At 44.5% G+C, this 16197-nt stretch overlaps 1 protein-coding gene across 1 annotated transcript in view; it reads left to right on the top strand.

Annotated features, from left to right (window-relative positions):
• The first annotated feature begins 363 nt into the window (after positions 1-363).
• Positions 364-16197, top strand: part of LOC144110916 (uncharacterized) — a 46066-nt gene continuing 30232 nt past the window's right edge. Inside the window, exons 1-3 of the mRNA XM_077643984.1 lie at positions 364-389; positions 1725-1877; positions 5571-5636. Coding sequence (XP_077500110.1) covers positions 364-389; positions 1725-1877; positions 5571-5636 — 245 coding nt within the window. The remainder of the gene's footprint in view (positions 390-1724; positions 1878-5570; positions 5637-16197) is intronic.

Genomic DNA, 16197 nt, shown 5'->3' with positions numbered 1-16197 from the left:
TGTGTTGTATACACTAGCCATGTTTCCTTGCTTATAATGTTTTTTTTTGTTGTCATATTGCAATCATGTATCTGCACTGCTCTACCTTGTCATGGTCTCATGGGCCTCATCAAGCTGCTCTGAGCAGCTTTTTTCCCAAGAGTTCCAACCATGTATATATGTTGTGAAATCAGTTGAACTGCATTGAATTGAATTGTATGGAGAGTTTGGCAGCAACATGTGTATATATAACATAGCTATACTTGTTCTGCTGTTTAATGCGTGCTTCGCTATCTCTGCCGATGCGCTCCTCGTACGACTCACGCCATTATTCTGGCTCTCTGTGTGTTCAGCCAACCTCTTTACACAGTGGCCACATTCCCGATGGCTCCCATAGTGCCCAGCTTCCCGTACATTCACCATGCTCTGCTTCCGTAGTAACCCCCCTCCTCCTAAGGCGGCCACATTTCGGGTGGTATTACGGACGCAGCATAGTGTAAGCACGTGTCATCTCTCCGCAGTGGCTGGGACGTTCAGCCACTCGGCTTAAATGCCTGAGGACACGGGTTCATTAACAGCAGCGGAGGCCGCAGCGTTCGCGTTTCGATAGAGAACTGCAAGGCACTCACTCATGTGCTGTGTGCGATATCAGCGGTCCACAAAGGAGAGCTAAAAGAATTTCATGCTTAAACAAATGTAATAATAATATAGTTGGTTTCTTGGGGAAAGGAAATGGCGCAGTATCTGTCTCATATATAAACACCAAAATTTTGTTCGTGTGTTTGGAACGTTATAATTCGTAAGACGTTTGTATACGTGGATCACCACATGGTATTTATGACCCACAATGTTATAATTTAATTTACTCTCGTTTTGCTTTGGATTCGCTTTCAACAACTGAACGATGACTGTGATGTCAAATGTGACTGTATATTAGCCGTGACGTGAAACATCCGCGCTGCTTCTTCTTCTTCCTCTTTACATACGCGCTACAATCGTTGTTTCATCGTTTTCATTTACAAGAACACGTAAGCCAGCCTGCCTCAAGAGCTTCAATGAAACGACCGATAAATAAGTAGCGATTATAAAGCAGTTTAGACTGGTTGCCTAATGCAAGTTCTGGTCGTGTTCGGTTCTCGGACACTATTCTCTGCACGTTGAGGGCTTGTTCATGAGGACTACAGGTCGAATAAGCGTGGACGCCTACCGCAGCTGATGATTTTCACCTTAGAGGTTGCAGCCTCCTTCTTTCCAGGACGCCCCAGTTTCTCAATTTGAATGGAATGGCCATATTATCCTTGCTATCTGCTCAAAAAGCGAAACCAGTTTTCCTGTCGCGGTGAGTCAGTGTTTCCGGCTGCTGAGTCCCAGAACGCAGGCCCAATTCTGCCCGCTGCTGCAGTGTTTTGGTGGATGCGAATACCGGAAGGTCGTAATGCTGTGGCGTGTCGGCGCTCGTTAAGGAACCCCACGTGCTCGAATAAATTTCGAGACCGTCCAATACAAAGTGCGCTGGTTTATTTTTCGTTTCCTTTCCGAGGACCATGGCTCGCCCATTGGGGCCGCATATAGTCAGACAGTTAATGCGCCTTTGCATTCCTGGTAACCAATTATGTTTATCATTGACGACCTTTGAGGACAGCGAGCGATCTCGGTGGTCTCGTTTCCCTCGCCATCTGTTCGGAGAGCAGCCACTCCGAGCCATCCATTTTCTACCTGCCTTATGAGTCGTCCTTGCTTTCCAGCCGGCCCCCTCTCACTCGAGGAGACAGTGGCGTTTCCACTTGCTCCGGCAGCGGAGAAGCGCAGGGCTTGGAGGAGGACACGCTGAGGCGGCAACGGGAAAGCGGGTGGCGCTGCGACGATGCTCCGACATACTACCGGCCGGGCCAGCTCAGGTGAGTCTAACAGTAAGCCTACATAGGCTTGGTGTTAGGGGTTTGACTTCAGTTGCCACTACGCCACTAACACTGCTACTACTACCACCACCGCTACTACTACTACTACTAGCGCAATGGAAACTCATCAATTCGAACGTGCTTATTTCGAACTGTGGGTTTATTAATGCATAAGCATTGTATGGCTATGTTTGCGGTTTCGTGTCATCACGAGCTTGTCATCACGATAATGTTAAAACAAGAATGGTTGCATTAAGAGCATCAAAACATCTCGCCGGGCAAATTATGAGGTGCATGCAGGGTATTTAATTAGAGCCAAAAATGTACAAAAAGTGGCCTGGGCCGGAGCAAAAGTGACTACAAATTTGACAACACTGGAAGTGGGCGAAACTTAATCGTGGCACCCAATTTGAAAAACCGGAAGTCTGGAAGGAGCGAAGCGGGGCGCCAAATTCGAAAGTGAAGCGTGGTGCCAATAATGAAAACTCGAAATGGGTAATGACGGAACTTCATTAAACCTAATCCTCCAATCATTAACAAAAGCGCAGGACGTTCCCTGGCGCCGACCGCAAACATGCTGCCTTTTGAATCCGGCAGTGCTTGCCCTTATGTACCCTGGCCAGTACAACTCAAACTGCCATAAATGTGGTGTAAGGGCCACATTCGACCACATTCTGTGGAACTGCTCAAATGATCTGCCTCCGGCAGAGTTGATACAGCACCCCTTCTCCTGGGCGATGGGAGGCCGTGCTGGTCAGCTTGGACCCTAAGATTCAAGTGCGGGCAATCGAGCAGGCCAATGAGGTCACCGCCAGCCATGGGTTAGTGGCCATCAAGTATCTGTCTCTTGGAACCCGCTCTCGACGCAATAAATGTTTTACAATCCAATCCAATCCTATCTAATGCGGGCGATCCAATCCAATCCTGTGTATTGCGCAGTGATCTCATAATTTATTGGAACTGATGCTTTGGTGTGGTCAGAATCTCGTGTGTTCGAAACCCTCAGAATGCAAACAAATTTGATTTTCTGGTTCGAATTAGTTACAATTCGAGTTCGCTACAAAAAAAAAACCTGTGTTAAGGAATTCAATATGGAAGGTGTGAGGCACCCGTCGCTTCGACCGTACTTTCTCCGAGTCATAATGCAGGAATGTGCAGTTTCGCATTGACATATCTGAACGGGTTCAAGAACAGCACGTGGTTTAAATTTACTAATGCCTTCGCTGCATCGTGCCCGATATCACGGCCGTAAGTTTGAAGTGCAAGGAATTTTGGTGAAAAAAGTTTAGCTTGCCTGGTGAATTTGGAAGGAGTTACGTGTCTGTCTGCTTTTTTGAATTTGCATTAACTAGGATCGTGGGCTCGAGAGGTATTGCCAAGACTAGCTGAGATGCTGAGACGTTGGCTGATCGCAGTGCAAATATTAGTAGTGTTACACCACGTAATGTTACAGCCTTTAATACAACATATTTATTTTCCTCTCACCCACCTTTATCATCACACAGAGGCGTTTAGCATAAGAGCGGTCGATATGCGAGCAGCGCTGCCCATGTTGAGTCGCGAACTCATGCTGTTGTCCATGCCGCGTTGAACAGTGCATGGTATGCTTGGTTGCTTTTATTCATCTTCATCGTGACTCCAGTTTAGCTTTGGCTGATATATCTAGTTATCACTTGTAGTGAGCGAAGATTAGGACCATGAGAGTGAAATCATTAGAATAGGAATGAGGTAGAGCACATTTGGCAGGCACTCTGATCATTAATGACAGTTTATATATATACTGTTTACACACGGTGGAAAAGCGCCTTTATTCTAACCTTGGTTGAAATATTAGTATAAACAAATATTACTATAAAGTATATAAATATTAGTATATATGTATAACTTTTCCATGCACATTTTGTTCCTCAAGTGTGTAATTGAAAAGTTACCTAACTAGGCCTAATTAATTAACATTGAACGAAAAATACTGCAAACTAGGTTACGGGGCTCGGAACCATCTTCATATCATTTCATATATAATAGGTTTTTATACCAGCTGTCTATATTGGTGTATATATATTATACCTATATAGTCAGCTGTTCTTCAAAGGAATGTGCAACTTTTTCATTCACACTTTGTTCCTGATGGCAGTAATTAAAAAATGATTTATTAGGCTTAACTAATCAGCTTTGAAGAAATAAGAAATACTACAGAGGAGGTCACGCCACTTCAAACAACATACGCTCAGTTGATTTCACGTGGCTTGGGCATGGTGTTTTTGAAAAGTGTGATTACATTTAGCTGGGACACCTGGTGTGTGTGTGTGCGCATGCATATATATATATATATATATATATATATATATATATATATATATATATATATATATATATATATATATATATATACATATATATCAAACGCTTCTAAACTGACAAACTAAGAAAAATAAACATTTACTGACATGACGCTCCGACTGAGTGGCAGCACCCGTAATCCCAAGATAGTGGCGTATCGCTTAACTGCTGCACGACTGCGCCAGGAGTGGTATGAGGACTCCCAGTGATGTATGAATGCAAACAGTGAACGACCGATTCCTTGCTTATAGGGGTTAACCCATTACCGCTATCCGAAGAACTTTTCTCCGTGAAAAATAGAGCCGAACAAAGAAGTGTCATTGGGCTTAATTCTCATTTGGCCTAACTACGCAAACATTTTTTTACTAGATGGTCAGCACCTTGTACACACTGAGCATATGCTGTATTGTCTTCGCCCCGGGCACAGAATCTCATTTGGTGTTGAAAAAGTCTTTTTTAATAAACACCAACACATTCACATTTCAATTTAGGTCAGAATGCTATGTTAAATATATTTGCTGAAGCCTGCTTCAACAGATTCATGCAGTTTAGAACGACTCTATGATCAAAATTTTATATGCTCGTGAATTGTGCTATATTCACTGATAGTCAAACAACACTTGCTGTATAATCTGGACCAATATATAGTCACCAGGACCCCAAATTTTCACGTTTAAACATGTGCAGCCCACAGCCTTTTTAACCGTATTGACAGTACTTGCCATTACTTGGCAGTCCAGTGACTTAAGGCGTTGCCAGATCTCTCTCCCTCGTTATTGATACGAAAGCATAGTGCCGTTTCAGCGGTTGAGGAATAGGAAAGAAGGGCAATAAACATAGAAGATAGCTGAAGCGCGTTTTTACGGCCTGTTGTTATGTTACCTAACTGGTTTGTATTACAAAAAATGGCGGCCGATTTAACGGGGTTTAGCCAAATGCAGGTCATGTGCACTAGCACTGCGATTTTCACTTCGGGACTCCAGACAAAGATGTCGACCTCGGACTTAAGCTCCGCCTTAAAGGAATGGCGCGAAAGCGTTAATGGGTTAATGGCCATGTATGACGGATTGGTCATTCTCTACATTTCATAGATCACTCAGAGTTCTCATGCGACACTTGGTGCAGTGGTGCAGCGGTTAAGCGGTGCGCTGCATGCACTCCCCTGCGATGGCAGATGTTTCCACTGATCGGGCTTGTGAGATCCAGGCTGATCTCCCCGAGCAACGAACATATGTGAAATGTGAGTTCATTGGTTATAGGGTGATAGTGCAGGCGCGCAAAAAAAGCAAATTGAAGCTTCAGTCAGCGTGGTGCCATCTTGGCTTAATTCCGCCCACATTTCTGCTCTTCTAGGAAAGCTCGCAAAGCGAAACCGGAGGACCCACTGGAGCACAAGGACCATGCCTTCACATACCAGAGGTTAGTAGAAATGTCACATACATCGTCTAAGAGAAGAATAAATGCGGATAACCCCGTAATTTGTCGCCGCAACTCGCCTAGCACTGAAAGCCAAACAATAGTCTGATTTGTACCCTATAATTACATGCAGCCCTCACTGGTTAACGTCAATAAATATTTCCGAAACTAAGTTCGTCTTTTACTAATGCTGTTCAAATCCCTACCTGTTGACTCATCAAAAGCAGTACAATAGAGCTTATACAACAGTGCACAATTACCTTGGAATCAGTGTGCAGTCATATCTATCAAGGAGTTAAAACTCTGCATTAATTTCGCTGCACTATTTTGCATTTTGCACTTAGCACTAGTATCAAATTATTAGAAAAAAGCAGTGCTAGTGAAGTTATCGGAGTGGCAAAAAATATAACACTTATTACTTTGCTAAAAAATTGTCCCTATCTTCCTTTTATAATGAATTCTTTCCGTCGTAGCCAGTAGTCAGTATTTCCACATCGTGGCCATGCATTTAAAGCAAAGCGCTACCAGTCCCTACTGGAACATTCTTTCATGCCGAGCATCCTCAGATACTGCCATGGAATCCGAAATATCTACACACAACAGATGATGCGCTGTCGTATCACGGGCTGATCATTATTTGTTCCCACTTTTTTTTCTTTTTGATGTACTGCTTTGTTGTTTTTCTTTACGGATTTTTGTGTCGTGTCACGGTTAATTTATTTAACCCGGTAGCATTACGAGTCTTGCTGAGCGTAAAACCCTCCTTCGGCGGCATTGTTGCGTAGAGTAATGCAGGTGGCGCTACTGCCATGCAGGTCATGTGGCCTTATGACATCATTGCAACCTGTCCACCATGGCATATGGCAACCTGCCCATCATGTTGTGAGCTCACTCCTCACCGTGGCAGGTGGCAGTTAGGGAGGGACACTAGTGTTTGACCTATTTTCCTTATGTTTTGTCGAATTCAAAAGAAAGTTTGTCACCCTCTCAATTTCTTTATCGAGATTTCAAATCTTGGATTTGCTTTTTCCGTAAATTAGTTCCTAAAAAAAATTAATACTTATTAGGCTTTTATCATTACCTCGGGGAAAACAAAATCGCTCAACAGACAATTTTTAATGCATTGCTACAGTCTAATGAGTGAAGAGCCCAATCATCAAATCAATTTTTTTAACCTTTAGTATTTTTCAGCAATTCTAATAGCAACATTCTAGATGAGAATTTCGTGCAGGTTAATTTTTGTAGCTGGGTGGTTATGATGCTCGGTTGCTGACCCGAAAGACGCGGGTTAGATCCCAGCCACAGCGGTAGCATTTCGATGGAGGCGAGAATGCTAGACGCAGGGTGCACAGTGCGACGCTAGTGCACGTTAAAGAACCCAAAGCGGTCGAAATTTCCGGAGCCCTTGACTAAGGCGCACTTCATAGCCTGAGGCACTTAAACTCTCCGTTAAGGTTATGCGATAACGTAATGTAGTCAATAGCATAATGGGTTACACTATGCAGAACTGATCATTCTCTATATTAATCCTTAACGTGTTTTGGGATGACAGTGCACGTTAAAAATCCTCAGGTGGTCGAAATTATTCTGGAGCCCTCCACGGCACCTCTTTCTTCCTTTCTTCTTTCAGTCCCTCCTTTATCTCTTCCTTACGGCGCAGTTCATGCCTCTACCGAGATGAGACAGTTACTGCGCCATATCCTTTCCCCAACAACCAATTTTTCTATAGTTATACGCGTAGATCCCTGGGAGTACTCCCACCGCTCCTGACGCAGTGATGCAGTGATTTAGAAGCAACGTGCCACTGCTTTGTGATGGCAAGTGCTGCCGGCGGGGGCCTTGTGCGACCTACGTTGCTCTTCCTTGAGTGACCAGTCGTTAATTTAGTAACGGCGACCTACCACGGTGACTTCACTCACAATCCTGGGGGCAGGTTGGGCTTACGCCGCCAGGTCACGTGACACAGGCGGTCCTTCTGCATCCTAGGTTGCTTCTCTATGGAATTTTCATAGATTTTTCGCCCATGGCCAGGGACGCCAATGGCACATTGGACTTGTGCAACACGAGCTCCTCCTGGCCGCTATCGCTTTAAAGGTTCAACTCTATCTGTCGGCAGGGACACTTTGTTTTTGATTCTTTTTAGAGTCCCACAGTACTTTTTGTCCTAGGTGCCGATATATCGACATACTGAAAGGCACATCAGACTTATGTAACACGAGCTCCTCCTGGCCGGTATCACTTTAAAGGTGCAACTCTATCTGTCGGCAGGGACACTTTGTGTTTCATTCTTTTTAGAGTCCCACAATAATTTTTAGGCTAGGTGCCGATATATCGACATACTGATATAAGCAAGTGTTTAATAATTTCATGCTGGTAAATCGTTTGTTCCCGCCACGGCGGACAGTTTTCTCACAGTACGATGGCAGGTTGCCATGACGCCAGAAGGTTCCGAGATCTGGAAGGTTCCGAGATCCGGTACTGAAAGTACCGCGTACCGCAAGGCCACTAACTTCGAGCCTCGGCGGTTCGTGGAAATAGGAGGCTTGCCGCCAGGGTTAGGCACTTCAGGGTAGACGGAGGGTTGGGTTTCACCACCGTGAATGTGGGAATTCACCGTCATCGTTCCACACGGAGAGGCTTCTTCCTCCAACGACGCAATTAACCCCGAGTGGTCAGGCAAGGCAGCGTTCGCCCCTTTCTGCCGCAGACAAAGGAAGGCCCCGCTTGTGATGACTGCTTCATGCTGACGCCTCCTCAGAGCACGTCTGTTGGGCGGTCACGGGAAGTCCCGCGTGGAAATTCTTCTCGGGCTTGCAAGCTGTGCTCGATCATATCAGCACCTCCATTTTTGGTGATGCTTGTTTGATTGGGAGGCGCCATTGTATTTCCAAAAGACAGCGAAGACATCTTTTTTGGACACGAAGCAACTGCATTTCTGCTTTAACTAAGGCCTCTATGAGTGGCAGAAGTGTTCTACCTGTAGCGCTTCATGCATTTGAAACTCCGCCATTTGTGAACTATGTTGACGCCGCCGGAGATTAAGTAAAATTAGGACAGTTTTCACCGCTACAGACAACGAAATTAATAACCGAGGCACTCTAAATTCGAGCTTTCAAAGGAATCGTCTCATTTCAGGTGGCCTCGAAAAGAGACTCGTTTCCGCTGTGGAGCCGACAGCGCGACTACGGCCGGAAACTCGGTGGAGCCCGAATATGAAAGCAGGTGACGCGGCCCACGCCAATCTACCAGGGAAAGAAAGCTTCACATCGTAGCTCGCCGGTACGTATCATTCTGGGCGACGCCCAACCACTTTGATGCCCAGAAGGGTGGTGTTAGGTTTGGATGTTTTGTGAAGCTGGGCGGCAAATCCTTCAGCCTGTCTCATGGTCATACTTCTGGGCAAGCTTTGTTGAATCACATGTTTTTGGTGGCCATTTTCCTACCATTTCAAGCGACCGCCAGGTCCTTGATTGGTCCAGCCATCCGTAATTGAAGTGCTAGCAAGTGAGAATGTTATTCAAGGGGTTCTTGAGCCATCAGGGCCGCGTGAGACGAGAAGTGAGCGCGCCATCTATCTATGGTCGTGTAGTTCAATTGGGTGTGGTTGACAGCATGCCTATAGGACGACGAAGGACTGGATCGATCTATCTACCAGTGACGTCGACTCAGTGTTCAGAGAGGACCAGAAAAATTTCTGCGGCTTTCTTTTAATTCTTTCTTCATCTCTGTAAATGTTTGCGCTCAGTAAACTGACTTTGTAAACACGAAACAATGAGACGTGTGCTCAAGAGCCCAGAAAGTTTATAGAAGCCAATATATTTGAAGGTTTCTCTTGTGTTACGGCTCCATGTGTTTTGGCCCCGTTCACGTTCACCCGACGAATAACCTTCTAAGTCCCCTGTGAGGCTGATTGGGGTTCTTACTGTTTCAAACGTGTGACAATGAAGACGAGATCTGATCGAGGGCGCCTCAACAAGTGTAAAACATGTATCGCTTCACTGGCATACCAGATGAGGTGCCTCTTCGTCGCATTGAACTACTTGTGCTCCCCGAGGGTTGCTCGTCGTACGCGAACGCTCTGGAGTGGGACCGCGATGAAATTCGCTGCAAGGAGGTAATCATGGCGGATTATGAACACAACTCTTTAACATCGATGGGCCTCCCTTCATTGTTGCCTGACCGATTGCAGCGCAAGCTACATTCCTCCAGTGTAAGCTGCTATAAAATGATATCCTGAGATATCAAGGTAATTGTCGGCGGAAGTGACATCGTTTGCGCATTGCTGGTGCTGTAAACAGTGCTACGTGATCTCTCTATCAGAGAAACAGATATTAGAAGTAAGCACCATATTGACCACTGAAAATGGATGTCGCTGAATCTCGTGTTACACATGGCGGTAACAGGCATGCAGCTTTCTTGTACTGCAACTGTTCGCTTCTTATCAATGCGAAAGCATAAGATGGCTCATGATACGCGTAACCCAAAAAGTGGGAGCGTTACAAAAATCGCAATTGGTCGAAACTGTGAGACGTCCTCAAAGTCAGGAAAACACGAAATTCTAAGCAGTAATAGTGAGTGCTTGTGCTTATAACTGCCCTAACTACAAAGCAATATTATACGATAAAAACAGAACTTCAGCAGAGTTGCGAGAGAATCTGAAAAAATTAGTGAATTTGAAATTGAATTTGGAATAGAATTGCATTGTTTTCGTATTACTGGTATGTATATTCGTTATGTGCTCCCGGAAATTTTACGTTCCCCTCGTTTTTACGACGTCTCTCCATTCCAGTCTCCCCCTTGGAAGAAGAGAAGCTTGCTGTTCCTGCGGAAAAAGCAAGAACAGTGGGGGGAGCATGGCTTGGCCCAGATCCCCCAGGCCGCAACGTGAAAGCAGGTGGCGCACCTGACTATGCCACAGCACCTTCTGCTTGGGCGCGCAGGTTCGTCGTAGTAGGGCTTATTCTAATGCCTGGTGTATGATCTCAGTGGCCGCTGCATATTATAAACTGCCCATAAGTTATACTAATGCAGGTTAATTGCGATACTGAGAAATCACTTAATTCAAAAAGCCGGATAATACGTACAGATCCTGTCTCTTCGTAAAAATCGCACATTTACGAACTCCACATAGTTCGGACCCATTTGAGTTCCAATTATATTGCGCTTTACCTAAAAAGCTCATCAAAAGACGTGCTGTCGTGGATTAGATGGCGCAACTGATGCTTGCTCGCAATGACTGATGCAGTTGGTATTTTGAATTTCAACGTATTCCTTGAAAAAGAAAAAAGTTTTTAAACAAGCCGCCACGTTGGCTCGGTGGTTATGGCGCTCGGCTGCTGACCCGAAAGACGCGGGCTCGATCGCGGTTGCGGCGGTTGAATTATGATGCAGGCGAAGTTTTAAAGGGCATTGTGCTGTGTGATGTCGGCGCACGTTAAAGAATTTCAGGTGGTCTAACATTTAGCAGCCCTTGTCTACGGCGTCCCTCATATAGCCTGTGTCACTTTGGGTCGTTAAACCTCCAATGAACCATAAATGACATGTAGTTTTTTCAAACGTTTAGTCCTTCAGCACTACACAGATATTTGTACGACGTATGCAACACGTTGGCTGAGTGATTAGGGCGCTGGGATAAAGAGACTTGAGATCCGGGTTCAGTCTCAGCCGCGACGGCCGCATTTCAAAGGACACGAAACGCCACCGGCGCCCTTGTGCTGTGTAATGTCAGCGTACGTCAGAAGAACCCTTCATGGTCTAAATAGCCCTTGAGCCGTTGTGTGCTTCCACGAAAAACTGATGCCGTGTGCATTTGAAGTCGCTGCTGGACAAAATGGTAGGGCCATTTCACCCCTAGAAAAAAAAAAGCATCGGGATTAAAAAAAGGAATATCGATGTTACGAAGTTCTGTGATGCACCTAAGAAGTGCTGTCTGGAGCTGTATTTTTCCTCGCGCGTGGTGAATTATATTTCTAAAGGACATTGTAGCTCAGTTTACGTCGTGGAGACAGCTTTGGATGGGAACGAAAATAATTGGGCATATTTTTATTTAAGAATACGGCCGCAATTTCTTGTGTGGGGAAGTGTGCGCTGTGCGCATATTACGTTTTTGATGCCTGCAGAAATATTTATTTATAAACTGTACTGTTTTCTCCATACATTATCTGTAGATCAGAAATCATGCCTGTTACACTCAGAAATGAATTTAATCTACCGTCAGATATCCTGGAAGCGAGTCGTCGTCAGAGACCATAGGGGGAAAAAAGCCTCCTTTCCAGAACCACGTGGTCACAGGGACCATGGTCGGTCTCATAAATGCCTTCTCATTGACAGTGTAGGTGTTGTTGCATGCGCAAAAGTGGATTCCTTAAATGTCAAGGCCGCTTTAGTTCACATTTTCGGGACGAGCAGATCACGATTGCTGATTACAGTGGTCAGCCCAAGCATTGAACGAAATTTGGACACATTAATCTGTTTATTTGTTCTTCTAACTTGTGGTTTGTACAAATAGATGTCCCAGCGTCAGCTGTTATTTAGTTTTTGTTATATGTCCTGTGGGCATGATAATCTGTTAAAGGCTCAAGGCTTCATGTGGCCACATATAATCTATAATAAGCGATTACAATCTGCCTGATATATCGATTCTGTAACCAACTCCATTTCATTTTTAATTTGCCCGCCCTTCTTTATTGGTTGGAGCAGCATAACGCTCCTCGGTCGATGTTCTTAAGTGGCAGGCCTGGCGTCGATTGAACCACCGTCGAAGACCAAGAAATGCATAAATGCTATAAATCAAGAAAAAGTAGGTATACTATAATGGCACTGGCCATGTTTTAGTAACGCACGTAATCGCGTCACCTTGTCATGCAACCTGGTCACATGCTCATGGCGCCTCTTCGTGGGAACTACCCGATCACCACACCTTACACCTTGTACAGGTGGCGCTCTAGAAGCAGTCGCTTTTAGCAGCGCCGCCATTTTAACCCATCTCCCCTAGAGCCCCAATCTCCATATGCTCAATAACAACAGTATGGCTGGCACGATATTGCTGCAAACAGGTGCGACGAAAAATTCTTCGCCAAATAAATTCGCACAAGTGCACGTGTTCATTCTGCATTTTTGACGAGATGTATGCTCTTGGTGCCAGTAGGTGGTGCCTTCGTAATTGGTATCACTTGGCCTTGTTTACCAAGATGATGATATTGAGGGGACCAGGATGGAAGCATGTGGCACACAAGAATGCCATCAGCCTGACCGAGGGCGTCAAGCTATCGCCCGCTCTGAATCCTTGCTTGTAAGCCTGGAGGTGCTTTTTCCAGCCAAATTATGGGAACGTTTGGGTCAGTTGGTAGTCCGTGTCAACTATCTCTATTGGAGCAGCACGAAACATTTAACGAACGGCAGGAATACAGGGCAAGGACTCGCACAGTCACCTGTTTCCTCCTCTTACGCGACAGCTTTAGGTTTCCAATCAGCGGAAAACTGCCGTAGTTCTTGGCGTTGGTACGTCAAGGAAAGCCCCTTTGATTAATACGGTCATGACATCACACGTTGAGCTTTCAAATTAATGACTGAATTAGTTAAATTTGGTTATTTGGCCGTAGTAGCATGACTTAAATGATGCCAAGACAAGTAAGGGTGTAATTAATTACGCTGAAAAGAAGAAAAACAGGGTAATTGATCGGAACTGATTATCCTTGTGTTCCTAGTCAGACACTGCATGCAATGAGTGTCAATAAAATATGTACTAATTAATAAATACAGTAGAACATAGGTTTATTTAGTTGCGCATGCACCTAAGGTGGAGCTTAAATGTCCCTTCAAATTTTAGCGCGCTAGCACTGGTACTGGGCATTCTCCGCATTTATCTTTTAGCCACACGCACGCACACGCACACAAGCACGCACGCACACGCCCACACGCACATGCACTCTCGCAAATGCACTCATGCATACGCACACGCACACACATGCACGCTCTTGCGCATGTGTTGCCCACATCAGGGTGGAGGGTGGGACACATGCCCTCATATATATATATATATATATTTATATTTATATAGTATAGAAAGATAAACGTATTTGGTTGCTAGAGGCAACCAATATATATATATATATTGACTAAACAGAGACCAACGTTTGAAACAATGTATTCGACGTGTCGGCCGTGGAACGGCCTTGATCAGAATAACAGAATAGGAACGGAGGGCACAGAATATGACGGTTGGTGCGCAAAAAACGTACAAACATACAATGCACAAAAGATGGAAAACGTAACATACACATGACCAAAGGCGATATGTAGGTAGACGAATGTGGATCGCAATGGCTGAACAGGAGGGGTACGTTGCGAAATTTAGTGCGTTAACTATCTTAGCTATACAGTGCGAAGACAGATGATTAAACGTGTCATGCTTACAGTCCAAAGATGAGAAACCAGAATTAATGGACAGCAAAACTTACAAGTGAGAAGTTTGCACACTAAAAACACTAAAGAAACACACGGTCACTAAAAAACGCGGTGACGATAAAGCAGCATAAATGGTAACAGTATTATCTATTTTATTACAACCTGACAAAAAAATAACTCATGATGCTATCTGCCTGTTCTGTCCGAGCACACAAATATATAAACCTATATTCCAACCCCCTGTTATGCTTCAGGAGTCCAGCGATCTGGCTATCTGCCGCTAAAATAGTACAAAGATCATAACTGAACGAACTGAAGTCACTCACACACAAGGCCGGTAACTCCTTGTGAATTGTTGTACGCGTACGTACGTGCCACAGAATACTAGCGGCTGCAGCATTTAAGGCCCTTGTCCTGCTGATGTCGTTCCAGGGCACTCCTCTTCTTTAAATATTCTCTGCCGTTAATTATTTCCCAAAACATGTTAATGTATTTTAAGGATTGGAATCCTTCCCTCTTGCTGTCTAAATAGCAATTCAATTTGTAGAATAATCAACAAATAGCGTTGCATCAATATGCAGTGAGTCTTATCTTCGAATTATGATGCTTGCCTTATTCTAGCTGCAGCTAACAGGATTGTCACGCTCCTGAAGCATAACAGGAGGTTAGAATAGGAATTTATGTATTTGTTCGAAATTTGACGACCTTTTCTCTGTGCGTATAGCATAATAAATGTTTTGCGTTTTTTTTTGGCAGATGCTATATTCCGCGAATGCATTACTCATTTCTTGAGTCACATAACGTGGCATTCGTGTGGGATGAAAAAGCGGTATTAGCATGAACACTTTACTTGCCAGTAATCAACGTTCAAATGGTAGTACTTGGAGCCGTTGTTGTAGAAGGAATTGCTGTTGTTATTAAAAGCACAATTTAAATGATATAGTCAGTCGACAAAAACAAAAGTGGAATAGTTTACTCCTAAGAACTATGCTGACATATTATTCTTAGGTTTTCACACCAGTTTGAGCGATGAGACGGAGCCTCACGTAGTCTGCGTGTTAGTGGTATAAAAAAAAATGCCGCTCAATCTTTGCGGTAGCAATAACATGCTACTTTTTCATGGCGCCCATGCACTGTCTTCTGTCAGTGACCTATATGCACTTGATGAACCTACTAAACCGGCTAACTACTTTAGCAGGTGATGATAGTGAACAAACAGTGCTTTGCTTGTAGACGGCAAGGAGCGGCGCGTATGCCAGTTAGCTGAGGCGCGTAAGCTAGCTGAGAAATACCACAACTCTCGCAACTGCATTTCTTGCGCAACAGTGCAGACGTCGCATATCGCTCCTGGCATCGCTACTTGGTTAATTTTCAACTTCGGTATGCCTTGCATGCCCAGAATGCTGACCTTTTTTACTTTTATCGTTTCTATTTATTTTCTTGTTTTTTTTTCGGTACAGACTGTTAACCGCACCCTCGAATATCTCATTTTAAAAGGCTCCAATGCATGTAAAAAATAGCGCTTCCATATCATTAGTTTTTGGGTGACTTCTTCACACAGTGGTCAACAGGGTGCCATTTGTCTGCGGCACATAGGTGGCGCAGCACTTACAAAAACTTCTTTAGACAGCCTATAGACTGTCCATAGACTTCTGCCTATAAAGTCTATAGACTCTCTATAGACGAACCCAAAAGAAGTCTATAGGCAGTGCACATGCTATAGACAGTCTATAGACAGTCTATAGATTTTTGAACGTACACTTTGCCTGTGGGCCCCCAGGGCCCAGTCAAGCAGTCTGCGACAGCTTTTTGCCTAGGGGACCCACCCCTTGTAGGTTGGAAATAAAGTGGATTTGGATTGAATTTGCACTGTTCTTTATAGGCAGTTTATAGACTATGAGTAGACAAAAAGATATCTATAAGTAGGCAATAGACTCTAGAGTAAGTCTATAGACCGTTTATAGACCATTTTTATACGTGAAGTTTTGGCACTCGTTCCGTTCTATTATAGATCGGGGTCTTCCTAGCCTCTCTCCTGCAGGTTCAGTTACATGTGGCTTATCCACAGTACGTGCCGATTGAAGGCCAGCGGTCTTTGGCTGCGAGATGACTAAAAAGGGCACCTGAAGGGGCATTCCGAGCCTGAAGAATATGAATC

Source organism: Amblyomma americanum, chromosome 11 (assembly GCF_052857255.1).
Source record: "Amblyomma americanum isolate KBUSLIRL-KWMA chromosome 11, ASM5285725v1, whole genome shotgun sequence".
Taxonomy (NCBI): Eukaryota; Metazoa; Arthropoda; class Arachnida; order Ixodida; family Ixodidae; genus Amblyomma; species Amblyomma americanum.
This window is presented reverse-complemented; position numbering and strand designations above follow the sequence as displayed.